The 22,340-nt window shown below is 39.0% G+C and overlaps 4 protein-coding genes across 7 annotated transcripts; 2 read left to right on the top strand and 2 right to left on the bottom strand.

Moving 5' to 3' along the window:
- Positions 1 to 141: 141 nt before the first annotated feature.
- fzr (fizzy and cell division cycle 20 related) lies at positions 142 to 6,630 on the bottom strand. The gene has a single exon (XM_046614584.2). The coding sequence runs from the start codon at positions 5,873 to 5,875 to the stop codon at positions 4,394 to 4,396; it is 1,482 nt and encodes a 493-aa protein (XP_046470540.1). The 5' UTR covers positions 5,876 to 6,630; the 3' UTR covers positions 142 to 4,393.
- LOC124213342 (amine oxidase [flavin-containing] A) lies at positions 6,330 to 11,735 on the top strand. The gene is made up of 10 exons (XM_069133999.1): positions 6,330 to 6,861; positions 7,609 to 7,784; positions 8,018 to 8,235; positions 8,326 to 8,482; positions 8,659 to 8,774; positions 9,325 to 9,470; positions 9,576 to 9,864; positions 10,533 to 10,756; positions 11,153 to 11,299; positions 11,475 to 11,735. The coding sequence occupies exons 2-10, from the start codon at positions 7,616 to 7,618 to the stop codon at positions 11,593 to 11,595; spliced, it is 1,587 nt and encodes a 528-aa protein (XP_068990100.1). The 5' UTR covers positions 6,330 to 6,861; positions 7,609 to 7,615; the 3' UTR covers positions 11,596 to 11,735.
- Positions 11,736 to 14,039: 2,304 nt separating this feature from the next.
- Positions 14,040 to 17,483, top strand: LOC124213344 (uncharacterized). Of its 2 annotated transcripts, XM_046614585.2 has the most exons (6): positions 14,040 to 14,168; positions 14,829 to 14,943; positions 15,796 to 15,963; positions 16,062 to 16,362; positions 16,491 to 16,756; positions 16,832 to 17,483. In XM_046614585.2, the coding sequence occupies exons 1-6, from the start codon at positions 14,106 to 14,108 to the stop codon at positions 17,221 to 17,223; spliced, it is 1,305 nt and encodes a 434-aa protein (XP_046470541.1). In that variant the 5' UTR covers positions 14,040 to 14,105; the 3' UTR covers positions 17,224 to 17,483. The 2 variants fall into 2 exon arrangements, with proteins under 2 accessions (XP_046470541.1, XP_046470543.1); XM_046614587.2 differs by lacking the exon at positions 14,040 to 14,168 and having other exon boundaries at positions 14,829 to 14,950.
- Positions 14,600 to 21,813, bottom strand: LOC124213340 (NF-X1-type zinc finger protein NFXL1). Of its 3 annotated transcripts, XM_046614573.2 has the most exons (8): positions 21,746 to 21,813; positions 21,689 to 21,707; positions 20,753 to 21,024; positions 20,540 to 20,652; positions 18,728 to 20,396; positions 16,744 to 18,615; positions 15,784 to 16,670; positions 14,600 to 14,977 (listed from the first exon to the last, which is right to left on the bottom strand). In XM_046614573.2, the coding sequence occupies exons 2-6, from the start codon at positions 21,696 to 21,698 to the stop codon at positions 18,178 to 18,180; spliced, it is 2,502 nt and encodes an 833-aa protein (XP_046470529.1). In that variant the 5' UTR covers positions 21,699 to 21,707; positions 21,746 to 21,813; the 3' UTR covers positions 14,600 to 14,977; positions 15,784 to 16,670; positions 16,744 to 18,177. The 3 variants fall into 3 exon arrangements, with proteins under 3 accessions (XP_046470529.1, XP_068990099.1, XP_046470536.1); XM_069133998.1 differs by having other exon boundaries at positions 21,689 to 21,752; XM_046614580.2 differs by lacking the exons at positions 21,689 to 21,707; positions 21,746 to 21,813 and adding an exon at positions 21,500 to 21,669.
- Positions 21,814 to 22,340: the final 527 nt, after the last annotated feature.

The raw sequence follows: 22,340 nt of genomic DNA, 5'->3' as shown, positions 1-22,340 counted from the left end.
ATCGAGGTATAACAAAATAAAACTATGATGCATCGAATAATCTGAAATTTATTGTTAAAATTTTCCGTACCCTTAATTATCGTTTATGGATAATTATATATCTGGTTACAATATAATATTTAAAAAGTATAAAATATGCTGTTGATTTTTATATTATTTTATTCAATTATTTAGTTATTTATTTATTTATTTATTTCATTTATATATGTGCCTTAGAGCCTAACTAATTTTTAACATCTGATTTTAATTCTATCTCTATTGCATTTGTAATTCAAATTGAATCCTGATTTAATCTGGATTTAGTAAATTATGTACCACACACAAATTGCATCGAATTGGTTTCAATGCACTGAAATGAAAAGCTTCTAAAATATGAAATCTGAGAGTGAGATCAATGCATTTGATATAATATATATATAGCATATATATCTGTATAGTACGTATTAGAAAGTGCAAACATTAAATGAGATTTTCATGTTTGTTTTGACGCTTTTCTTCCCACCGCATTGCCTACAGACCAGGTGTGATAAAAAATTTCATAACAATATACATATTGAGGTAACAAATTAAATCGAGACGAAATTTTTCATTTTCTTGCCTATAAAATTACACATATATGTATTTCTTTAAATTCTTTTTATCCTATCTAAAAATAAGTCACACTACATTCAAAGCTTTTATTGTTTATTCGGCACTAAACTTATGCATACATACATAAATACATATGTTTTATGCATGTGTAATAATATGTATATATATATATATATATATATAAATTCGATAAATGTATTTAAATAGAGGATTTATAATCACACGTGGAAAAATGGACGACGCATGCTCGAATATAGTAACTATATTACAATGATAAGATTTGTGAATTGCGAGACATTAATTATCCTTAATAATCATTAATTGCGATTAATATTTAGTGAATTAGTGGGTTCTATTCAATGACTCGATGCATTAGCCAAAGTAATTTACTCATTATTAGCAGTGTGTTTATATCCTAAGTATGCAATAGCATCGTTATTAATGACAATTTATTCAAAGAATAGAAAAATTGAACGGAATTTCTTTCATTGGAGTACAAATAATAATCGTCGCTAATTATCGAATTGCCAAATTGAGTGAAACGAATATAAAATACCGTCTAATTTAATTCTTACTTATTGGTTGTTATATAGCATAGAATCTGCATGATATAAAACGCAAATTACCCCACTAATGGATATTCATTTACTATTTTATCTTGCTTGCAATTCTATCGATGGATCGTCAATACATGAGGAACAATTCACTTATCAATTGAATTTCGAATGAAATATATCAGGCTTTGCATCGAAGACGAAATTTTTAGCCTGCAGCGAAAACTGTTTGTAATTGCAAATTTACTCGTAAGCAGTTTAGGTCAGCGTATAATTACATAACATTTGAAACGAATGGCCAAATATTCATGTCATCTTTTCAATGTTAGTCGCTTCCACGCTCTGCGTATTATAATGAAATCGATAATGCGATATTGCAATTTGGCACATTTCTGCCAAGGTATGACTGCAAACTCTTGAGAGAAATAAAAAAATTTGACTCTAGTTTAAATTTAGAAGAATATGAAAAAGAAAAGGCATAAAATTAGATTACTGAATTTAGTTTTGAAAAGTATTTTTTATTTTTTTTTTTGTAGCTACTACATGATTATTGCCAATCAAAATGCCTGCATCTTGTTACAAGCGATTTTTTTTTTTCTCTAGCAATACTTGAATAATATCCAAAATTGTACCTCGTTCAAATATCTGAGGAAGTGAATAATTCTTTTTTTTTTTTTACACACGACAGTGAATAGATAACTATAATATATTAGTTTTGCTTTATATAAATTAGTAAATTCATGTTTCAGTTTAAATTTGTACAAATTACTTGACTTTGCAAAAATATTAGGATATTAAATTTTCGTTTTTTTTTTTTTTTTTTCTTCATTTTTCGTTGGTAAATTTTTTTCTTTTCTTTCTATGCGTTTGTTGTCAGGTATAGTATATTATCGAGAAGTATGAGAGAAAAAAAAACGTAAAAATATATATATACATATATTATTTTTCATAGTAAGAATAAATGATGTATCTAAATTGAAGGAAAAAAAAAAAAATAAAGAGGGATAAAAAATGAAAACACGTTTTCTAAGCAATTATACGTATAATTCATAATTTAGAAATAAATCCCCTCGACAGGAGGGGCAAGGAAAACAGCCTTCTAGTGTCTGTATAAATTTTTAAGGGGTCTGACTGGCCAGCCTGCCAATACCCGAGCGGACACAGCACATACGTTACAAGAGAGATAAAAACACATAATATGAATAATCTGCCCTTTTAAGAAACTACAACCAACTGAAAAAAGTGAGGGAGAAAAAAAAAAAAAAAATAAACAATTAGCGGGATAAAGAATCGAAAAAAAAAAATATCTACACATTTATGGGCTCCTCGCCTTCGTTCAACTAATAATATGAAAAATTATTACAGGAATTTTATCCTAAGGTAAGCTAGATTCTAAGAAACATAAATAAAAATTTGTATATAAAATAAAAAATAATATTAATTCTTCACTTCCCGGCTGTACGACGTCAAAATAAACGCGAGCGAAATGACGGTGAGGATAAAAAAAAAAATATATATATATATGTTTGAAACAAAAACGTATACATATATATACAGTATATAGTTGAATAAATATGTATATATATATATATATATGTATGCATTCATATATCCTAAATTAATGGCCCAAGTTTAAACTGCATACGAAATGTGTTCCGCAAACATAACGGCCGATCACAGCGTGCTATAAAAATATGTATATATATGTCCCAAAGACGTAAGTGCTTCCTAATAAGGTAATATGAATAATAATAATAATAATAATAACAACAAAATAATAATAATAGTGATAGTAATAAAGCTTGTCCAAAAATAATCGACAATTTAGTACTTTGTACTGAACAAAATTACAAATGACACTCATCTACCAAGATTGCCCTCTGAATATATTTTCTTGCTTCAAAGAAAACAAAAGTGAAAACTAAAAGCTCCGTTGTCTCAATATTTGGTAAGCTTTAGTTTTTGTTACACGTACCCAAGAAATTCATTTCCTTTAAAATTCAGCCGTTCAATAATCTACAGCGATTATTATAATTTCCGAACTCGTTGAGTGGGGGGAAAAAAAAAAAAAGAATATAATTTACACAATCTGTGCATAGTAAATAGATGCACGTATAATATACAATATATAAAGCGTAACTTTATTTACGCCCTGCAGTTTGCTTTGGTATTTCTCTTCTTGAAAGGGCAGATTCGGTCTCGACTGTAATAATGACTTATTGCACACAAGGCTCGGCGTGTCGCAGGCTGCATATAATATATAATATATATATATATACATATATATAAGCGCGTGTATATGTATATATATATATTTGCGTGTATGCGTCTCCATGAACTTACTCTAGTACGTGGTGTATTGTAATATTTGTCTAAAAAGCCTAGATCCATACTCACTGGTATTACACAGCTTGTGGCGCACCCATACTCTTATGTTATAACATTCATAAATTTGTTGGTGTTTATGGTTATTAGAAAATAGAATTTAGAGATGCCCATGCTGATATTCTTTCACCTTAACTCTTCAAATCTATCATTTCTAGTCTTCAACAAATATCCACGAGACTCTAGCATATTTCATTTCGTAAGACAAATTGTGATTTAAAAAACAGCATCTTAAGGGATATTTGAATGCTACTTGAATAACGGGTACACACTGTACATAAAAGGTACAACAATACTGAAGTTGAATTTCATATTATCATCGATGAATTACGTCAATTGAAGGAGCGTAATAGAAATAAGTAATTTTGAGATTTCTTGATACAGGCAATAAAAAAATAAAGACACGAATATCAGACTAGATACGAAACAGATTTGAAGAGTTAATAAGTAGCGAGAATATATGAGAAAGAAGAATACGAATGAAAACCAAATCGAGGATTCTTCATTCTATCGCTAAGCACGCCGATATACATATACACACGTAATACATACCCATGTACATATACTGCATTCGTGTATATATCATGATTACTAATTTTGCATGATTTACAACCGATATATATATATATATATGTATAAATTTATACATGTATATATAATATGTATATATAATTTGCGGTCTATCGTATATTGCATATACATATTATACATATACATGTATAAATTGTATAATGTTTTTGTATAACATACAAATATGTACATTTGACGAGAGAAAGAGTGTAAAAAAAAAAAGGAAAAAAAAACCAGAAGTATAAGTAATGTCTATCGGCTATCTACTACTACCTATTACTCCGAACAAATATTTACCTAATACTGGTAAATAAATTCAGTACAGACTTGTTCTCCTTTTGGCTTCTCGCCTTACTAAAAACGTTCCAAAATCTCAAAGTCTCGTCGCCAGCACCAGTCACAATGGCCTCGCCATCAGGCGACATTGCAAGGTACAAAACTCTGTACGAATGACCGGTGAGCTTAGCGACCTGAGTAAGACTCGGATATTTCCATACCAGAATCTGGTTTTGAGAATATCCGTGCGTACTGACCAGCTCCGAGCTGTGTTTACTCCATGCCAGATTGCAGACCTGAGATCCAGTGTCGACACACTGCATCGGCTGACCGGTCAAGGTGTTCCAGAACCTAATGCACCTGTCGGCGGTGCCTCCACCCGAAGCGAGTAAGCCGTGGTGATGAGGAGACCAGGCGATCGCCTTGACGGCTGCCAAATGTTCGGTGTACGTCTGAACAGGCGACAGGGAGTGAAGATTCCACACGTACAAACGGTTGTCGTTGCCTCCTGAAGCCAGGTACTGATTATCGGGGGACCACTTGAGCCCGCAGACCTCCTGACGATGGGCTCCGAGTCTTCGCTCTCCGACGACGCTCGGTGTTCTGACGTCCCTCTGGAGAATCAGTCTGTCCCTGCTCCCTGAAGACAGAACTTCGCCGTTCCAGGCCAAAGCTCCGACCCTGGCGCTGTGTCCCTGTAGCTTGCTGACCTGTTTGTTAACAGCGACATCCCAGACCTGAATGTAGCCGAGATGAGTGCCGACCGCGACAAGGTTCCCCCTCTCGTTCCAAGCTACGGATGTGACGCTGTTGTTATCGCTGGAAAGGTCGCACAGCCGGGTGACTTGACTGGTGCAGGCGGACCAGAGATATACACAGCTGCCTAGGCCGACGCTGAGGACATTTTGGGAAGACCAGTCGACCAAGTTCAGATAAAAGTCATCCTGGAGCTCGGGGGCGTCGAGAACCTTGAACGGTATCCGGGATATCTTGCGAGTCGCTTTGCGGGGCGAACGCAGAAGCTTTTGGCTCTTGGAGCTTAGCGGAGACAGCGAGTAGGGCGAGCTCTGGTCCAGCAGGGTTCGATCCTTTGTCGGTGTTGTATACTTGAAAAGATTCTTACTCGCGAGTGGCGAGAGGACTCTGCGTTCCTCGCACTGGCCCTTCACGTCCTCGATGCTCGCTCCCAGGAGTTCGTTTTTCAGGAGACAGGAATAGGCGATACCGTCGCGACTCGCCTCCCCGCTCTCTCGAGTTTTCTTCGCCACCAGGCCGGCCCTGCCGCCCTCGGATATCATGGAAAACGTTGTCTGCCAGTTGTTGCCCGATCGTGTAGGTATGAAACGATCGAAACTGTTGTTCGTTGATTTCGTAGGCGAGAAATAAACGGGCGTTCCACAGCCCGAGTTCGCACCGCTGCCCATCATCATCGTCGTCGCGTCTATCGTGATATCATTATTAGGCTTCAACAGTCGCTTCTCGTATTCGTGATTGAACATTTTTTCCCCCAGAACTGAATGTTTTGTTTTTTTGCGTATTTTATTTTTTTCGTTTTCTCGGTCAACCTTTCCTTTCTCCGCTTTTCTTTTATCAGTTCAACAACAACAATAATAATAATAATAGTAATATATATTAATACCTACGCACTTCACACAACAACCGATCACCACATACTCGTGCGCCAGGCACTTTTTTTTTTTTTGGAGTAACGTGTGTGCGTTTTTCCTCTCCTCTTCTCGATTTCCTTCTTTTGTCTCTCTCTCTTCCTTTCTCTCGAAGCACGCACTTTAATCGGTTGTAATACAACTGTATCGAGGCATATTTTCACGTCGCACAACGTATCAGTTATATTTTTTCACGCAATTTAACCAACCCGTTGTAACTAGTAATTCAACCGACCAGCCAGCCAGCACGACGTCCATTCGATTCGATGTCACTGCGGTACGTATGAATCTCCTCTCGTTGCTCTTTAACTTGATGTTCTTTTTTTCTTTCTCTCTCTTTTTACTCGAGCCGTGCAAGTTACAACCCGTCCAAGTCGCAACACGGACTGCCGCTTCTACGACTGCTGCTGCTGGCTGCAAACTACGGCTCTACGCTGCGTGAGGTTCACATAGCGTATCGTCCTGTCCTCTTTATTTTACCACCCAGCATTCGACGGCCAATGGGGAAGAGCAGGATGAAGCTAATTTTTCACCCGTGCTTAGAGTCTGACCCGACAGGGGCGCGCGGACTGCCGAGACGAGCCTACTTCACGCCGGTTGAGTTCATTGGAACAGCGAAACGGTCGGTCGGTGGCAAAGGGGGCGGTAGGGGGAAATCACGCAAACCTTGGCTCACGGATTACGGAGTTACCTAGAGTCGCCGCCTCATGGCCGCGCGTGAATTTCAACTACAAGATCGCATACGTCCCAATGGCGTAGACTTCACTCAGCGTGCTCGGAATAATCGCCCGCGTCGTTGAAATTCAGATTCAACGATTTTTGTTCAGTATCGCATCATCATTATACGATCTATTTGTTGAGTTTTATGCAATTCTATGCGAGCTGTAAACATTTATCTTGGATTATTGTTCTATTCGCGATTTTATTGAAGAAAAATAACACATTGCAATAATTCTGTTGGTTAGGTAGTTACGGCGTCAAGAGATCTTGTGGTACAAAATTTACGATGTAAAAATGCTTGCTAATGATGAATCGTCAGATTAATTACTAGAACAGCTTCGCAAACAAATATCATTCGACTTTATCATGGGCCAAGGACAGAAGTGTCTATCCATCAAAGAGTTAACGGCACACTTTCGTTTCCCATATGTTTGCAAATTTTTCACATTGCAGACATCGTTACGCCACTGGGTGATTACATTGTATGCACACACCAGGGTTAATTCTGTCTGCGGTGTTTGAGATTATGTACACTTAGGGAACAAAACTGTCCCTTAGAAATTAGAATGACTGTAATACATTCAGGTCGTATCGGGAAATTTACCGGGATAGACGATCCTACCGACGATAAAGGAGTGGTCGGTGATCCTACAAAGGTCTCGACTTCTTTGTTCGGAAAAGGTTCCGACTATAGTTCAAATGGTTCAGGTAGTAAGAAGTCACGCCCTTCGGATTCTTGGCCCCTGATAATATTGGCGCGCTAAACACATCATAGCCATGAGTAATTGGTATTAATTCGCATTGAAGAAGTTACAGATAAGCGTATAGCGATTGTTAATTAAATGCAGCTGAGCAATGACGATCAGGACGACTTCCCTCTATCAGAACGATCCCGCATGCCCAAAACCAGACGATTTTGATTACAACGTGATCATTGTTGGGTCCGGCATTACCGGGCTTTCGGCTGCCCATAAAATCGCCGAAAAAAATTGCGGTATCTCCGTTCTAGTGCTCGAAGGTAGCGGTAAGTTTTTTTCCGTACAGACGTAAATCCATGCGAACCGATTTCACGGAAAGTCGTGTTATATAAACGACGGAATATTGATCGCCGGATCAAAAAAATCAGAGACAAACTTCAACTACATCGAGTCTGGCATGAAATCGGTGATAAGAATAGTGATGGGCATATTAAATATCGGTAAACATCCGAATCAAGTAGTATTCTGCCCAGTAATAATCTTGTATAACACTGCACAGATAAAATCGGAGGAAGACTTGCCGTGTCAGGTGTAACGAAGGGGTTTTTTATCGACAACAGACAGAGGCACATAAACAGGTTGATAAGGGAACTCGGACTGACGTCGGAGTACAGAAAACCAAGTGGAAACGAAGACAGGATTTACTACTCTCGAATTGGCCCGATCGTCGTTCGACGAGAAAAGATCACGGACGAAATCGATGACTTCGTCAACAGGGTATAACGAACTGAAAAAGGAGGAAAAAATTATACGGGAATCGGTTTATTCTGTCATACATTATACTGTACACGAAGATGCGTTTTCCAGTTGGACCAGACCTTCCAGTCTTCCGACCTTAAAATCTGCGCGGATTATCCCGAGGCGAAAAAATTGGCCAGAATGAGCTTCGACGCTTTCATCGACGACTGTATAACTGGCTCCGAAGCCCGAGAACTCATGAAAGCAATCGTTTTCTCTATCTGCGGTAAATCAGTCTAAACTATCACGGTTCAGTACGCATTTTCTGTGATCATTATATCGTACAACAGTCGAGTGGGGTGAGGGAAATTTTTCAGATCGCTAGACCGCAGTTTCCGGTCGAAGAAAAAATACCAAATTCAACTTTTCCTTGTACAAATAGAGCGAATCGTTCACCCGCAGGACTGGAAGCGGCCTCCGTATCCACTCTGTGGTTCATCGCGATGGCAATTGGCGCAGGCGGGTTAAAACGGAGGATAAAATTCGCCCTTGGAAGCGACTGGAGGAAATTTATACCGGTATATTAACCCTTTGAGGCACACGTTTTTCCTTCCAGTCGAGGTCAGTGATTTCAAGAGTGGGATCAGATCTGAGAAATTTTCCAAATTCAAAATGCCGGATCTAATATGAGCGAATAGCATCAACTTTTATATTTTAGTCCGCCGTATTGAATCCGCTATCTTGAATTTTGAAATTCCTACGCCGGATTCGTTTTCAGCGAATCAGAAACTCCAAGATTACCGAGTTCCACTTTTCTAGTCTCCATAACCTTCCCGCAATGACATCGATCGTGTAAAAACGCATTTTCAACACTTTGTTGATTTATATCGCTCACTATATTCGCGGAATCATCATAATCCCTGTTAAAAAATCAACATTGACATCTTGAAATTCCAATTATGCAACAAAAGAAATGACAGCGATATCTCAAAAATTGAATATAAATCTTGAATATCCAATTTAATAGAGTCGTCTCGTATATGAGACGCTGTGTCGCAAAGGGTTAATTACCGAGTGAAAAAGAACGAGGATTGTACTGTAAATTCTAATTTCCGAATGCTTTCCAAGGGCGGAGCCGAAGAAATACTAAAAGGACTCCGGCGGATGGCGGTTCACGATGAGGGGACCAAAATTCAAACGAATAGCCTCGTCAAGCTGATAGAATTCAACGACGTTTCTGCCTACGTGTCGATTCTCAACGGCGAACAATACAAGTATCATCACACAGCCTTTGCATTGATATTATATCTTGAATCTATATAAACATGGCTTTGAAGCGAATCATGTTCAAAGAAGCGTATTTTCTTTTCTTCGTTAAGATGCGAGTACGTGATTGTTGCCGTGCCGCCGCCAGAAAGTTCGAAAATAAGGATACTTCCAGCGAACGAAGAAGTGTTGAAAAACCAAATATCTCACGAGCCTGGAAGGGCGACTTTCTTCGTGGCAAAATACGACGAGGCCTGGTGGCAGCGGAGCAATTACAGCGGGGACATTCTTGGCTCGATAGAGAACCCGAGCGAGCTTCGAATCGTCTACGAGGCGACTTGCCCGCCCGATTTATCGCCAGCGTTTTTGGCGGGCTTTTTGAAAAGGAGTGCCGACGAAAAGGTGCGAGATCAAAATAAGGTGACGACGATGAAATCTCGTCCGCTTTTCGGGCGCTTCGAAGGCGCGTGTGATCCCGTCATTCATGTGTTCATCGAAACGTACACCGGTATCCGAGTTTGTAATACGCGAGGTAGACATTATATCCTTGCATACATGGTTCATGTACCGCGGATAGAAGTCAGGGACGTGATACTCGATTCGTTTCTTTTCACTATACTGGTAGATTTTTTGCTCGTTCAGTAGACCATACCAACCGGTTAGGATGGGCTAGACGAGAAGAACGATGACGACGAAGAGGAAGACGAACGTTGACCGCTTTTACACTTTTTACGTTTTATTGATGAAAACAAAGTGATGCGATGAAAAAGATGAAAATAAATAATCAATAATTCATCTACATACATACTTAGAGAAGCATAGGAAGAGAGTAACAAAAACGCGATGTAAAGCAAAAGAAAGATCGTTCTCGGCGTAATTACACGCGGGCAAGATCGACCGCTCGATCGGAAATGCTCGATCCATGCCCGGTTCAGGGGTATATTATTTGATATTTTGTATCTAAAATAAAACTACCCAGCCGCAGACCGAGCAGCGTTCATGCCGGGGAAAAAAATAGAGTAAAATAAGTCTAAGCCTAGTATATCCTTAATCTTATCCTCCACCGACAGACGACCCATCCTCTCGAGGCCCTGCGAAACTGCTGGACGAGAACGGTTTGGGGTGCGGATGGATCGGCCCTTTCATACTCGACGATGTTGAAGCACTACGCGGAATCTAAATGGTCGGAGGAAGAAGAGGATTCGGGGATGAACCGAGGCGGCCAACCCATGAGCGCGATGAAACCTTGCCACGTTAAATATCACCTAAACCCAATGCTGACACCGCATAAAAGGTTCGCTCGATGCTTTCGGCAAAACGAAACGAAATATCATAAGGGGGGCGACAATTTTGTTCAGTAAAAAAAAATTCAGAATACCCTGACATTTTTCCCACGAAACTCAGGTAATGTTGGTCAGCTTGTATGACCAAAATGCACCTTGAATATTACACAAATTTGGATCCAAAAAACACGTAGTATTGCCTCGATTTACAGAAATAATTAGAAATTGAACAATGATAAAATTTCCAAAAGTTAGCTTGACTGAATTAACGAAGCATATAGCTGAAGTTTGAAAACGGTTTATAAAAAAAAAAGGCACGTTTTTCTCTATGGTGCATGACAACTCCCTGACTATTCCCACTTTTCTGAATGATCTTGATTACAAATGCTGATTTTTAACTGAAACAGGGTTTACTGGGCGTGCAGTGAGTACGCGCGATTTTGGCCTGGAACGATGGACGGCGGCGTTGAATCGGGAGAATACTCGGCCTGTTCTATTCTGTACCAGGTTCGTCCGCAGTCCCTGAACAGTGAGGAGCTACGTTTTGTAACCCCGTGAGTTTGCTGTATACCTGTAATAACCCGTGATACATAGAGATGGTGGTTACATGTATACTCGAGGTCTATGATGTACCTGCACGAGATGCAGGGATACAAGGCTGACGACGACGTGCGTCGACCTTCGAGGAATTTGAAGGGAATCAAAGACCGTGACGTTACGACTTTTCAGGAAGACGGCGCCGGTCGCTGCCAGGAAGACCGATCTACCTCTCGACTTAGTTGCACTCCACTTTGTCACCACGGGGATCGTAACCGCGATTTTAATCATCTACTGCAAACCGGTTAAATAAACACGAAATCGCGCGAGTCTCCAGTATACATACATATATACATGTATATATTTTTTTTACTCTCGCTGTTGGAGAAAGAGCAATAAAAAGGCAAGGTGTGTGGTGCAGGTAAGAGGTTGAAAAAAATAAAATAAAATAAACATTACAACTCTGCGTATAAACGATTGTGCCCGCTGTTACTTGTGTATACCTATTTAAAATACAGATAAGCGTACGGGCATTGATTCATAGGTAGGTATAATACATTATTGGAATTCGATAGTAAAAATTTTGTAGTAACGGTTTTGTTTTGTTTTTTTTTTTTTTTATTTATTTTCATTTTTTATTTATGTTCCGTTTCTCTCTCAAGCTGCGCTACCTTTGTCTTATAGCCTGAAGCAGCGAGAGGTATATTATTATAATTCTATAAATTAGCCAGGGATTTATTCAAATCCTTTCATCCTCGTGAGGGTAAATGAAAATGAGGTATAAAAAACGTCACAACGCGGTTTGTGAAAGAGTGTATAAGCGGTGGCGAGGAGATCGGAGATCGTAACAACAGACTATAGTCGTCGCGATTCGACGTACGGGTTTTACTATGAACCCACTACGCTGGGTATCTCCTCGCTCCGCTCCGCCCTCCGGACGTAATATCTTTAAGGAGAAAGAGAGACGAGACGAGCGGAGAGCGGCAGAGCGGAAAAAAGAAAGGTCGAAGAAAAGAGTAATAAAATAAACTGCGAGAATTCCATCGTAACGTATAGTAAGATTCCACGAAATATTCTCCGACCTACAACTACCCGAGTATCAACTCTGCACACACGTGTGTTATAGTAGGCCCCTTGTTTGACCGGTTCTTAATGCTTAAACGTGAAAAAGAAACTCGCACAACGTGCCGATCACGCCAAGATCCGTTGAAGAATTTGAATATCGAAGCAGAGTTTCGCGCGCCGCCTCCGTAGTTCAAACTGATGTGTGTGCATACATAATATGTATCTATGTCACATGATAAACTCTATAATAGAAAAAAAATAATAATAATACTAATAAAACTGAAGGGTTAGTTAGCTGCTTCTACACATTATGCGTTAGTCTATGTATATAGAAAAGATCTGATGTTAACCGGTAAAAGGCCCGTTTGTTTTATGACGCCGTTTACGAAAATGATCAAAAATTCGTCAACTTCGAGGGCTCAGAACTGTATGTATGCGCGGAAAATAGTATATTGTGTAACGAGGATGCAACTCGGTCTTTTAGGGCCGAACGTAAGTTTATAACATGACTCGCAAGTGACCCGAAAATGAATATTGCAAATACGCGATGCGAAAAGACCGTTGCCTCCTCGTTGCACACGATTCTTCACATTATAGTAAGAGTATGTCGCGCGTTTTTTGATCAAGCACGAAATTGAGGTAAGGATCGCGTAATGTCAGATTTTTTTTCGCAACAGCGCATGCGCGGAGTACAGAAACGACTACTTTCAACTCCTAGGACTTAAAAATTGTCTTTTCTGTACCCCGCGCATGCGCATTCGCGAAACGGGTACTTTAAGTACGGAAACCAAGCATGAAAAACCGCGTAAAACATGCTCGTGTTGTATAAATAACTTTCTACGGTTATAATCGGATTCCTTAACGTCAAAAATGCTTAAAACACACGCTTTAAAAAGTAAATATTCACCTGAGACAACCAAAAACATTGAATTACTGTATGACGCAATATCACGATTTTTAGCAGCTACGTCACGGGCACGTTTGTCGCCACTATGACATCTTGGCAGTTAACGATAAGTGGATAATCAGTCGATAATTTCAAAGAACCCATCCGATCCTGTATTTTCAACAAGAGTCGAGGTCTGAAGTTCAATTTGAAATACATTGCGAGGCCGGCCGGCAACTGGCTGATTACCGGCCGTTTGTGATACAGTGGCATACAAAGTCTCTTGTGTATGAATGTAGGATAAGATTATTATTGGGCAATAATAATGCCACTTGCTGCAACGATAAGCGTTATGCTCATTATAACGCGGTTGCGGTGCAGTTATCGCGTGTCGTTCGTGTCGGCGTTGATATAACAGTTTAACGATGATTAACGGATGCGCACTGGTAATGTCCACGTATTGTGAGTTTAATATTCCCGGGGAAATAGAATAATAGTGAATAAAGTATGATGCGTCAAGAAAACGCTCCAGTATGCTGATAACAACCCTGTGTTATACACGACTACAGAGTGTTGATTTTTCTTTACTTTTTTATTTCAGCAACTTGAGATAGTTATTTCAGCGTCTCCCTCACGCCATCGAGTACAAACAACGATAAACAAATTTATATCGCAAGATAACATCCCGGATTCCTGCCAAACTCCACAGGGCTGACGAACAGCTGGCCGATTACTTTCGCAGACGGTGATAACGTTGTATTAATCGCGATAATTTCCAGGACCTGCGGATAGTTCTGCAACAAGTCGCCGAGTCAGCTCGAATTAGCCCTGCATTTCTTGCGCTCACGCGCGCTCCTTTTTTCATACGAGCCATGGATAATAAACGCGACTTGCCAGGATTCGCCGAGGAAATCAAAGACCTGGAATTTAATGGGGTGAGTTAGTTTTTTTTTTATCACGATTTCATGAAGCTTAAGTTAGTAAAGTTAACGTAACGATACATCAATAGACAAAAATTAGGGACGTTTCGTAGAATTTTATAAAATTGTAAGTACGCATAGTTTCGCAAAAAAACTTGTAGATTTTTGTGAAAATTTGTATTTTTTCAGTAAACAATCTACAAGATACTAAAATTTTTAACGAAAATTAACAATTCTTTACAAATAACTATGCATATTTACAGTTTTGTACGAAATAATACGAAATGTTCAAATTTCTGTAAAAATTCGTAGTAGTTAAAATTTTCACCAGGGTGGTCAATTTTAGGATGACTTTCAAGAAGTTGGCTCTTCGGAATTATTGTACATTTTGTTTATTATAATTGGTTTACTAAATTTCGGAGAGTCATAAAGATGCGAATTAGCCATTTTTCGTAAACATGCATCTTTATTACGGTAACGTTACTAGTTTCATCCTCATAGCTCCATCTCTCTGTTCAACTGGTGAAATTCGTTCCACTACATAAATATCTGGCGTAGTTTTAAGAATGATCGTATTGATCTTCTTTGGGCCGGAGTTCTTTAATTTTCAGTTTGTTTTTTAGTCTTCTATTTTTTAACCGTCCTTCTGACGTTCGGCGATTGTTCTTTTTGCAGTTTCTCGACTGGTTTGTGGCTTTCAACGATGTTACCGTGATGTGGAAGGCTCAACCAACTTACATCATGGTGCAGGTGTTGTGCCTAGTCGGTGGCTTTATCACCCTTCTCCATGGTAACCAGTGCGTCGTTTTAATCAATTTTCTCCCCTGCCAGAGTAACGCTTATTACACAACCGATTTATATAATATAAATCTTTGCAAAAATAGATGACAATATAAAGTCCAAAAACTCGTTTCGATGGATCATAAATTTTTTGGGAAACATTTTATGCTCTGAACCCATTAGAAGAATTTAAATAACTGTAATTATGCGAAGATAAGATGCACGGTTTCACGGATCTTTCCACTTAAGATCCGCTTCTCCTTTTTTATTCCGAAAAATCATCAAGTTAGAAATACGTTTCTTTAAGAGGTGTTAATTGGTGTCGAAGATTCTTTACCATAAAAGTTTAAAATTAAATGCAATCGTTAAATAAAAAGGATCGTAAAAAGTGAATGAAACAAGAAGTTACAGAAAGAAGTAAATTTAAAAATTCGAATTTGCATAATAAAACTCCTGGCTTTCTTGATTACAAAATTGAAAGAAACCTGAACTAAACGTGCGAATCGTTTTCAAATGCGAATTATAGATTACAGGATCTTTAAGAATTCCTTGATTTTTAAGCTTCCTCACCGATTAGGTTACTATCATGATAATAAATAGGATTCGTCGAGATTTAATTTCAGACGATTAATTGATCAACGATGGTGTAGAAACCTGGTGGATAAATTTATCCGAAAAAATATAATAATCAACCACACTGCGATCTCTTTGAGTTTCTAAAATAACCATGGAAAGGAAAAACAATTAATAAACTATATATTTAAGCGTGCGCCGAAATTGATTTGAATATTTTCTGATATTCACTGAAAATCTAGCAGTAAGAGTCCATCAAATTTTTATATTCACTTACATTTTCGTATAGCGTTGAAAAGCGGACGTCGCTACGTGCATTTATGGGTGGGTATTATACTCCATGGAATAGTTGTAGAGGCGATTAGCTACAACCTTCCAGACATCGACAACTTTTGGCATTCCCAGACACCGATAATTCTGATTGGACGGCGTTTGCCGCTCCATATAATCTTGGTGTGTGAGTATGAAGTTGGAGAAACGAGTTCGCTCTTTCTCAATACTGTAACTTTCATTATGAAAGTAGAAATTTGGAAAAATTTTTACCAAATCTTCCAGATGTTGTATTCATATACAACGCATCCATCGCTGTGAAGCAACTGCGACTGCCTGCTTGGAGCGAACCATTCGCCGTAGGCCTGATAACAGTCCTCATTGACATTCCTTACGACATAGTCTCTGTGAGATTCCTTCACTGGTCCTGGCACGCCACTGATCCCAACATATACGATCGGCACTACTTTGTTCCTTGGAACTCGTATTACTTTCACGCAGCGTTTGCCGCAAGCTTCACCTTCTTCTTTCACGGAACGAGACGTCTCTTTACAGAAAGCAAGGAACAATGGACGGCGAGCAAATCGTGAGTAAGATTTTTGCCACTTAGTTTACCTCGCCAAAAATGATGTCGCGTCTGTTTGATCATGTTTTCGCAATCCGTGGTGCAAAAGTACCGGAGATAATGAATCGTTCTGTTCGTACTCTTCGCAGGTGCTTCAAGGAAACTGTGTGCACTGTGCTACCAGCTTTACTTGGTATGCCTGGCGGAGTCCTGCTGTTCTTGCCTCTTTACCATCCTCTCCACGACCACTACGGCATTCATTCGGAAGTGACTTTCTTCTTTTTATTTACTGTATTCCTGGTTCTCGCATGGAGCGGCGACCGGTGTAGCTTGAAGAAAAATTCCATTGTCAGTAACAGAACAATCGACTATATAATCCCAGTGTATTTGCTGGTGTATTACTCGTTATTCCTCGGTGAGTACGCATAAAACATTTGAAAAACACTTATGCAGGCGTCAATTTAACACGACAATTGTTTCTATCGTCTAGGTTTAACAATTATTGGCGATCCCTCCGAAGAAGTATCTATTGGTTTCCATGAGCGTATAGGTCCGTGTGATGAAATAGTAGGAATCACTTCTGCTCTCGGCCAAACCCTCTACAAGAATAAATATCTGTGTACAGAGAATAATCGAGAAGATTACATCGGCTGGGATTGTTTACCAGGAGGAAAGCCGCCGCGTCATGGTTCACATTGGTACACGGCATGTGGAACTCCCTTGAAAAATCGAACTGAATACATCACTGTTCTTGCGACAATTTTTATAGCTGCATTCGCTGTTTTTACTAACTGTTTTCTCTGTGGTAACAATAACGGCAAAGCAGTTGATGCTAAGAAAACAGGTCAGGTGATAAGTTCGAAAAAAGTTAAGAAAAACTAAAACCACTACACGTGATCAACGTATTCGCATTAATCTCTTTAGAGCTGTCGAGATAAGTGATAAAAAATCGTGTAATAATGATGAGCCATTGATTATTATGCAACGATCATCAATGCTTAGAATTATTAAAAAATTACTAAAATTAGGTTGAATAAGTTTCACCCACTTTTCACATTCTGCTACACCCTATCTAGTCGCCAAATATTTTGTACTTTCAGATTTTCGCTGATAAGATTAATCAATAAAGTATGTTCTTCAAATACTGTCAAACATTTATTTCAATCACTATTAAACGTTTATGCGTCAATGTATACTTAATCTGCAGAAATTAAATTTTCTGTAAAATTTTTTTCTTCCCTAACAGTTAAAATTTTTGTCAAAACATTTCTTTTTACCTGGATTACCTTTAGGCTGGTTATTTCCAAAGTGAAATTAATCAATGTATCCCTTAAACAATCAAATACTATTGATTACATTTAAAATGTGTAAGAAATTTTTGTGCCTTTAATGACTGATCTTATTTTGTACTTGTCTAGATAGATAAATGAAAGTTTTCTTAATCTAACAATAAATATCACGTCAGAATAAAGACTAAAACATACACTGTAAAATTCCAGACACCAAATTCACTTATGTTTATACCCTTGTACTTGCTGTGCACGAGTTTTTCCAAAACACAAGGAAGGACCATTGCTGGTTTGATACACAGTTTTCGCACCACATAATGCGACTCTAATACGTAATAACATCTAATGTTCGAATAATAAACTACCCGAATGTGGGTAATACACTCATATTGTACCCCACAATTTGGTCGAAACAGACCTATTATTGAAATTTATTGGGATGAAATAAGCAATAAATTACTAAAGTAAACAATAGTCCACGATACTTCAAGATCCCTGTTGCGTAACGATTGAGAAATCCAAGTATTATTCTTTGGTACAATAGAAATTAATGAGGTACCATTTGCATGTCCACGCTATAAAAAGCGACCAGGCAAGCTATGGCAAATACCAAGATAGCTGCGAGCCACTTAAGGTAGTTAAACTTTGTTTCCTTAACGCGCGGTTCGTTATTCGTCTTGTCCTTACACTTACGTCTAGGTTTGAACTTTCTTTCAAACTTTTCCACCTCTCTTTGGTTGCGCAATTCTTCTTCTCTCTTTTTCCTCTCTGCCTCAGCCTCTTGGGCTTGAATTCGTTCTTTCTTTTTCTCCTGACACACAGCGTCACATTCAACTACAGCTCCGCCAGATCTTATAATGCGACAAGAAATGTCTTTCTTCAATCTTTTACACTTGCACCAAATTTTCACTTTTTTATTACACTCTTCGGCTCGTTCACACAATCCTGGATGACAATCATCTATGCAACGATGCCCGCATGGATACTGTGGAATGTAAACAACAAATTTTAATTCAAGTTATCTTTACAGTACAATAAAAGTGTCGAGTTTTTTTGAAATCGTATACCAATTATGGTATCATTATGACGATACTTACATTCTTAGGGCACTGATTTCCACACTTGAACATCTCCTTCTTAGTCTCTTCGTTAGCCGAAGTGAGCTCAGAGCAGCGAATATACAAAGTATTGATGCTGCAGTGACAAGGAAGTCGTACGATTTGTTTGCAGGGTTTACAAGGAGCCGGATGACAGATGCTGGGGCAAGTATGAGTGCATCCTTGAGGTCTGGGTATGACGCACGGCTTTTCGCATTCTTCACATGGCGTTGGTTGTCCATTGTCTCCCGACGCTTGTACAACGTGACACAATAACATGCAGGTATGATTTGTGCAGCTCAACAATTGTCCGCAAGGCCTTTGGCAACAGCTTGATACCGCCTTGTGGCACGGCCACGGCAAAGTTTCATGCCCACCTAAACAAGTGACCATTACTGAAACTTGGCAGGGTGGACAAGGCAGAGTTTTCAGCTGCATCTTGTCCCTCTGTTTTTCCCACGGCCCAGCTGGTTGAGTTATACCATTCACCTTTACCCATACCTTGGTGTGACAGGGCACTGGGCAAATGTGACCGCACTTTTTATGCGCCAAGGCACATTGTTTCTTGCAGGGTGGACACTGTCCTTGGTGGCATTTGTGCGACTCTCGTTTTGGATGGTGGCAAATCGGTGGAATTTTACACATTTTATTACAGTGAGGTGGTTTAATCTTCTTGGCTGTACCACAAGGTATGACAATTTTGCTCGAACCGCATCGACACTGTATAGTGTCTGTCCTCTGGCAGGGATAGCATGGGCCGCTGTGGCAAGGAGCGGAACATTTGTGTTTGCGACAACTTAAAGTACGGTCGCAAGTCTTTTCGCAAGGATTGAAATTATTCTTCTTCACACAGTCGCAGCATTTTTTATTGCACGGATGCCGTCCGCACAACCGAATCTGCTTACACTTCGTGTCGCAGTGAAACACTTTGGCGCAAGCTATCTCTTTTTTGTGAGCACCGCATTTGCACGATTTGGTAACCACCTCCAAGCATTGCCCGCAGCTATCGAGATGACAGCGTTTGTTGCAGTAATGTGCTCCGCAATCCAGTAATTTTTCGCAAGTATCACCGCACGTCGCTGCCTCCTGCTTGCAGGAAATCTTGTACTTCCTCTTCCCGCACGGACACGACCTGTTTTTGGCCGTCAGGCAATCGCCACAGTCTCCGGGCAGATGGCAGACGTCTTGGCAAACGTGGACGTTACAAGATAAGGATTTTCTGCACGGTTTATCGCACCGCCACACCGTGTCGAAACATGGCCTCAGCTCGGTCTTATTCCCACAGTGACAAGTCGCGGAAACCTTCTCCGGACATGGCGGACACTCGCCACTATGACACATTTCTCTGCACGTGTGTTTCCCGCATTTCAAATTCCTGCTGCAAACAGCGCCGCAGCTCCATTCTTTGGCGTTACAGCGTCTCGGACGAGGGGCTGATTTGGCACAGTAGCATTTGGAAGAAACCATTTTCGGACACGGAGGACAAGGTCCGGGATGACATAGCAGAACACAGGAATGCCCGCATTTTGGTTGGAGAAGTTTTCCACATGCTTCTCCGCAAGAATGTGGTACGCACCATGGTTGATATGATGGATCTCTCGTCTTTCCGCAAAAACATTCATAGTGTTGCGGAGCCTCGTCTTCGGCATACTCTGTACGACATTTTGGGCTGCAATAATCAGACTCAATTGTCATTAACTCTGGACATCGATAATAAAGGTGTATCATAGATTTATTTGCTCATCAGACTTGATTTGAAAAGAACAAAAGTTGTCAGAATTTAACAGCGAGTTAACAATTGATGGAACCCACCATGCCCATAATTGAGAAATTCCACGGTCCCGCTTGTAAGCAAGGCTGTCTCGAATCCAGTGCTGAATGCACGGGAGATGCATAAATGAGTAGCACATGGTACAGCTCCATATCTGCATCAATAATTTATTAGGATAAAACATGACAAAACAATTTCTACTGGCTGAACAGCGATGAGAGTGTTATCATGACAAATTCTTCATTCAAACTTACTGCGTCTGTTTTCTTCACCGACGAAATACATATCAAGCAAACAGCGCCGTTAGATTGAAAAGTATCAGCCAAATAAGATAGGATTTTTTCAGGATCTCCACCTTGATCTTGGTAGGAAGTCAGGACCTTTCCAACAGCTTGTTCCAATATCTCTTGCCCAGTTTCATCTTCTTCGTCGCTCGACGATTCTACCATAGGATGTGTAACCATGTGCCTTTCGATCGCCGCTTGATTTTGCGCTTGCGCTCTCTTAAATTTCTTCATTTTGAATCCTAAAAATCCAAGCTTTACAATGTAGACAAATTGTCAAATAATTCCTATACGATCCTCAGTTTTGGTTTGAAAATGAAAGCCTAATGTGAAACTTACGTTTTGTTGATTTTATTTACTAGTAATTGAAAAAACAATAAAATATTTTCAATTACCACAAAGCTGTCAAACGGTCCTTATGAACCTAAATATAAAACACAACTGCCTCCGAACCTCTTCTTTATTTACTTCGCATACCTAATTACAGATCTGTAAACAAGTGTACTTTCAGAAAATGATAATTGAGGCTTACCAAATGCAAAATAATTTGCCTAGCTACATTGACATTAAAATGGGATTGTTACTTATTCTCTTTTTCAAACATCTATTACGTAAAAATCATAACTTAATAAATCAAGCCTGTTGAGGGGAAATTTTTCTGGAGGCCAAGATAAATAGAACTACAAATAAGGAAATAATTTCAAGATAGACTCGTACCGATAGTTACGATAATTGACGTAAGTAATTCTTATCTCAATTTTGTTAGTTACATATCAATACTGCAGAAAAGACAATATTGAGACTTTGATAATGTTTAGAAGAATAAGAAACGCGGAGTGGAAAAAAAGCACATGAAAATTTGTCGCAAAATTCTATCATGATTTTTAAAAACACGGTGAAACTGACCAGAGTTCATTCTTATTACCTTGTTATTTGCCTCTAAAATGGAATGAGATCAGTAAAACAAAACTCATAACCTCTATCAACGTCATTAATTCACCACAACCACAACCACAACCACTTCAGACACCAGCACAATCATTTGATTACTGCGCATATGCGATCGATACGCGCCTCACTTCCCGAAATCACGTGATCAGGATTTTGGCGGTAGTTTCGATTCAAATTTGAATTTCACCGTGATCTCGGGATTGGATATGTAAAAAATAAAACGCAGGAATAAACATTCTGGTTGTAAATGAGAAAGTAAAATATGTGTATTCTTGTATTACCGATATTGTTTAACAAATTTGAACCCTAAATTAAGTTTCCTTAGGTTTAATTTTTGGATAATAGCTCAAACTCGGATTTGAATTTATAATAATACCTAATACTCGTATAAGCAGACACGCAGTGCCCAATATTTCTGTACAAGTATAACAATATACCTGATTTTATAAGAATTAATGTATCATAAATGAATAAAAAATGATTCGTGTGCCGATTCATTTCCATACTAACTAAAAATTGTCACATTAATTTATACGAATTTTTTATAGCACTATTTATCAGAATAAAATATTATAAAAAAACTACAGCATCGTTCCATGAATATTTC

Source organism: Neodiprion pinetum, chromosome 2 (genome assembly GCF_021155775.2).
Source record: "Neodiprion pinetum isolate iyNeoPine1 chromosome 2, iyNeoPine1.2, whole genome shotgun sequence".
Lineage (NCBI taxonomy): Eukaryota > Metazoa > Arthropoda > Insecta > Hymenoptera > Diprionidae > Neodiprion > Neodiprion pinetum.
The sequence above is the reverse complement of the archived record's forward strand: the minus strand, read 5'-3'. Positions and strand labels throughout refer to the sequence as shown.

Bases quoted from the DNA above. Each gene is read 5' to 3' on its own strand.
- fzr (XM_046614584.2), bottom strand. From the start codon at position 5,875: ATGTTCAATCACGAATACGAGAAGCGACTGTTGAAGCCTAATAATGAT.
- LOC124213342 (XM_069133999.1), top strand. From the start codon at position 7,616: ATGACGATCAGGACGACTTCCCTCTATCAGAACGATCCCGCATGCCCA. The intron at 9,471-9,575 runs GTATCATCACAC...TTCTTCGTTAAG, and splicing joins CTCAACGGCGAACAATACAA to ATGCGAGTACGTGATTGTTG. The intron at 10,757-11,152 runs GTTCGCTCGATG...TAACTGAAACAG, and splicing joins ATGCTGACACCGCATAAAAG to GGTTTACTGGGCGTGCAGTG.
- LOC124213344 (XM_046614585.2), top strand. From the start codon at position 14,106: ATGGATAATAAACGCGACTTGCCAGGATTCGCCGAGGAAATCAAAGAC. The intron at 16,363-16,490 runs GTGAGTAAGATT...TACTCTTCGCAG, and splicing joins CAATGGACGGCGAGCAAATC to GTGCTTCAAGGAAACTGTGT. The intron at 16,757-16,831 runs GTGAGTACGCAT...TCTATCGTCTAG, and splicing joins GTATTACTCGTTATTCCTCG to GTTTAACAATTATTGGCGAT.
- LOC124213340 (XM_046614573.2), bottom strand. The intron at 20,653-20,752 runs GTAAGTTTGAAT...TTATTGATGCAG, and splicing joins CGGTGAAGAAAACAGACGCA to ATATGGAGCTGTACCATGTG. The intron at 18,616-18,727 runs GTAAGTATCGTC...TACATTCCACAG, and splicing joins GAAATCAGTGCCCTAAGAAT to TATCCATGCGGGCATCGTTG.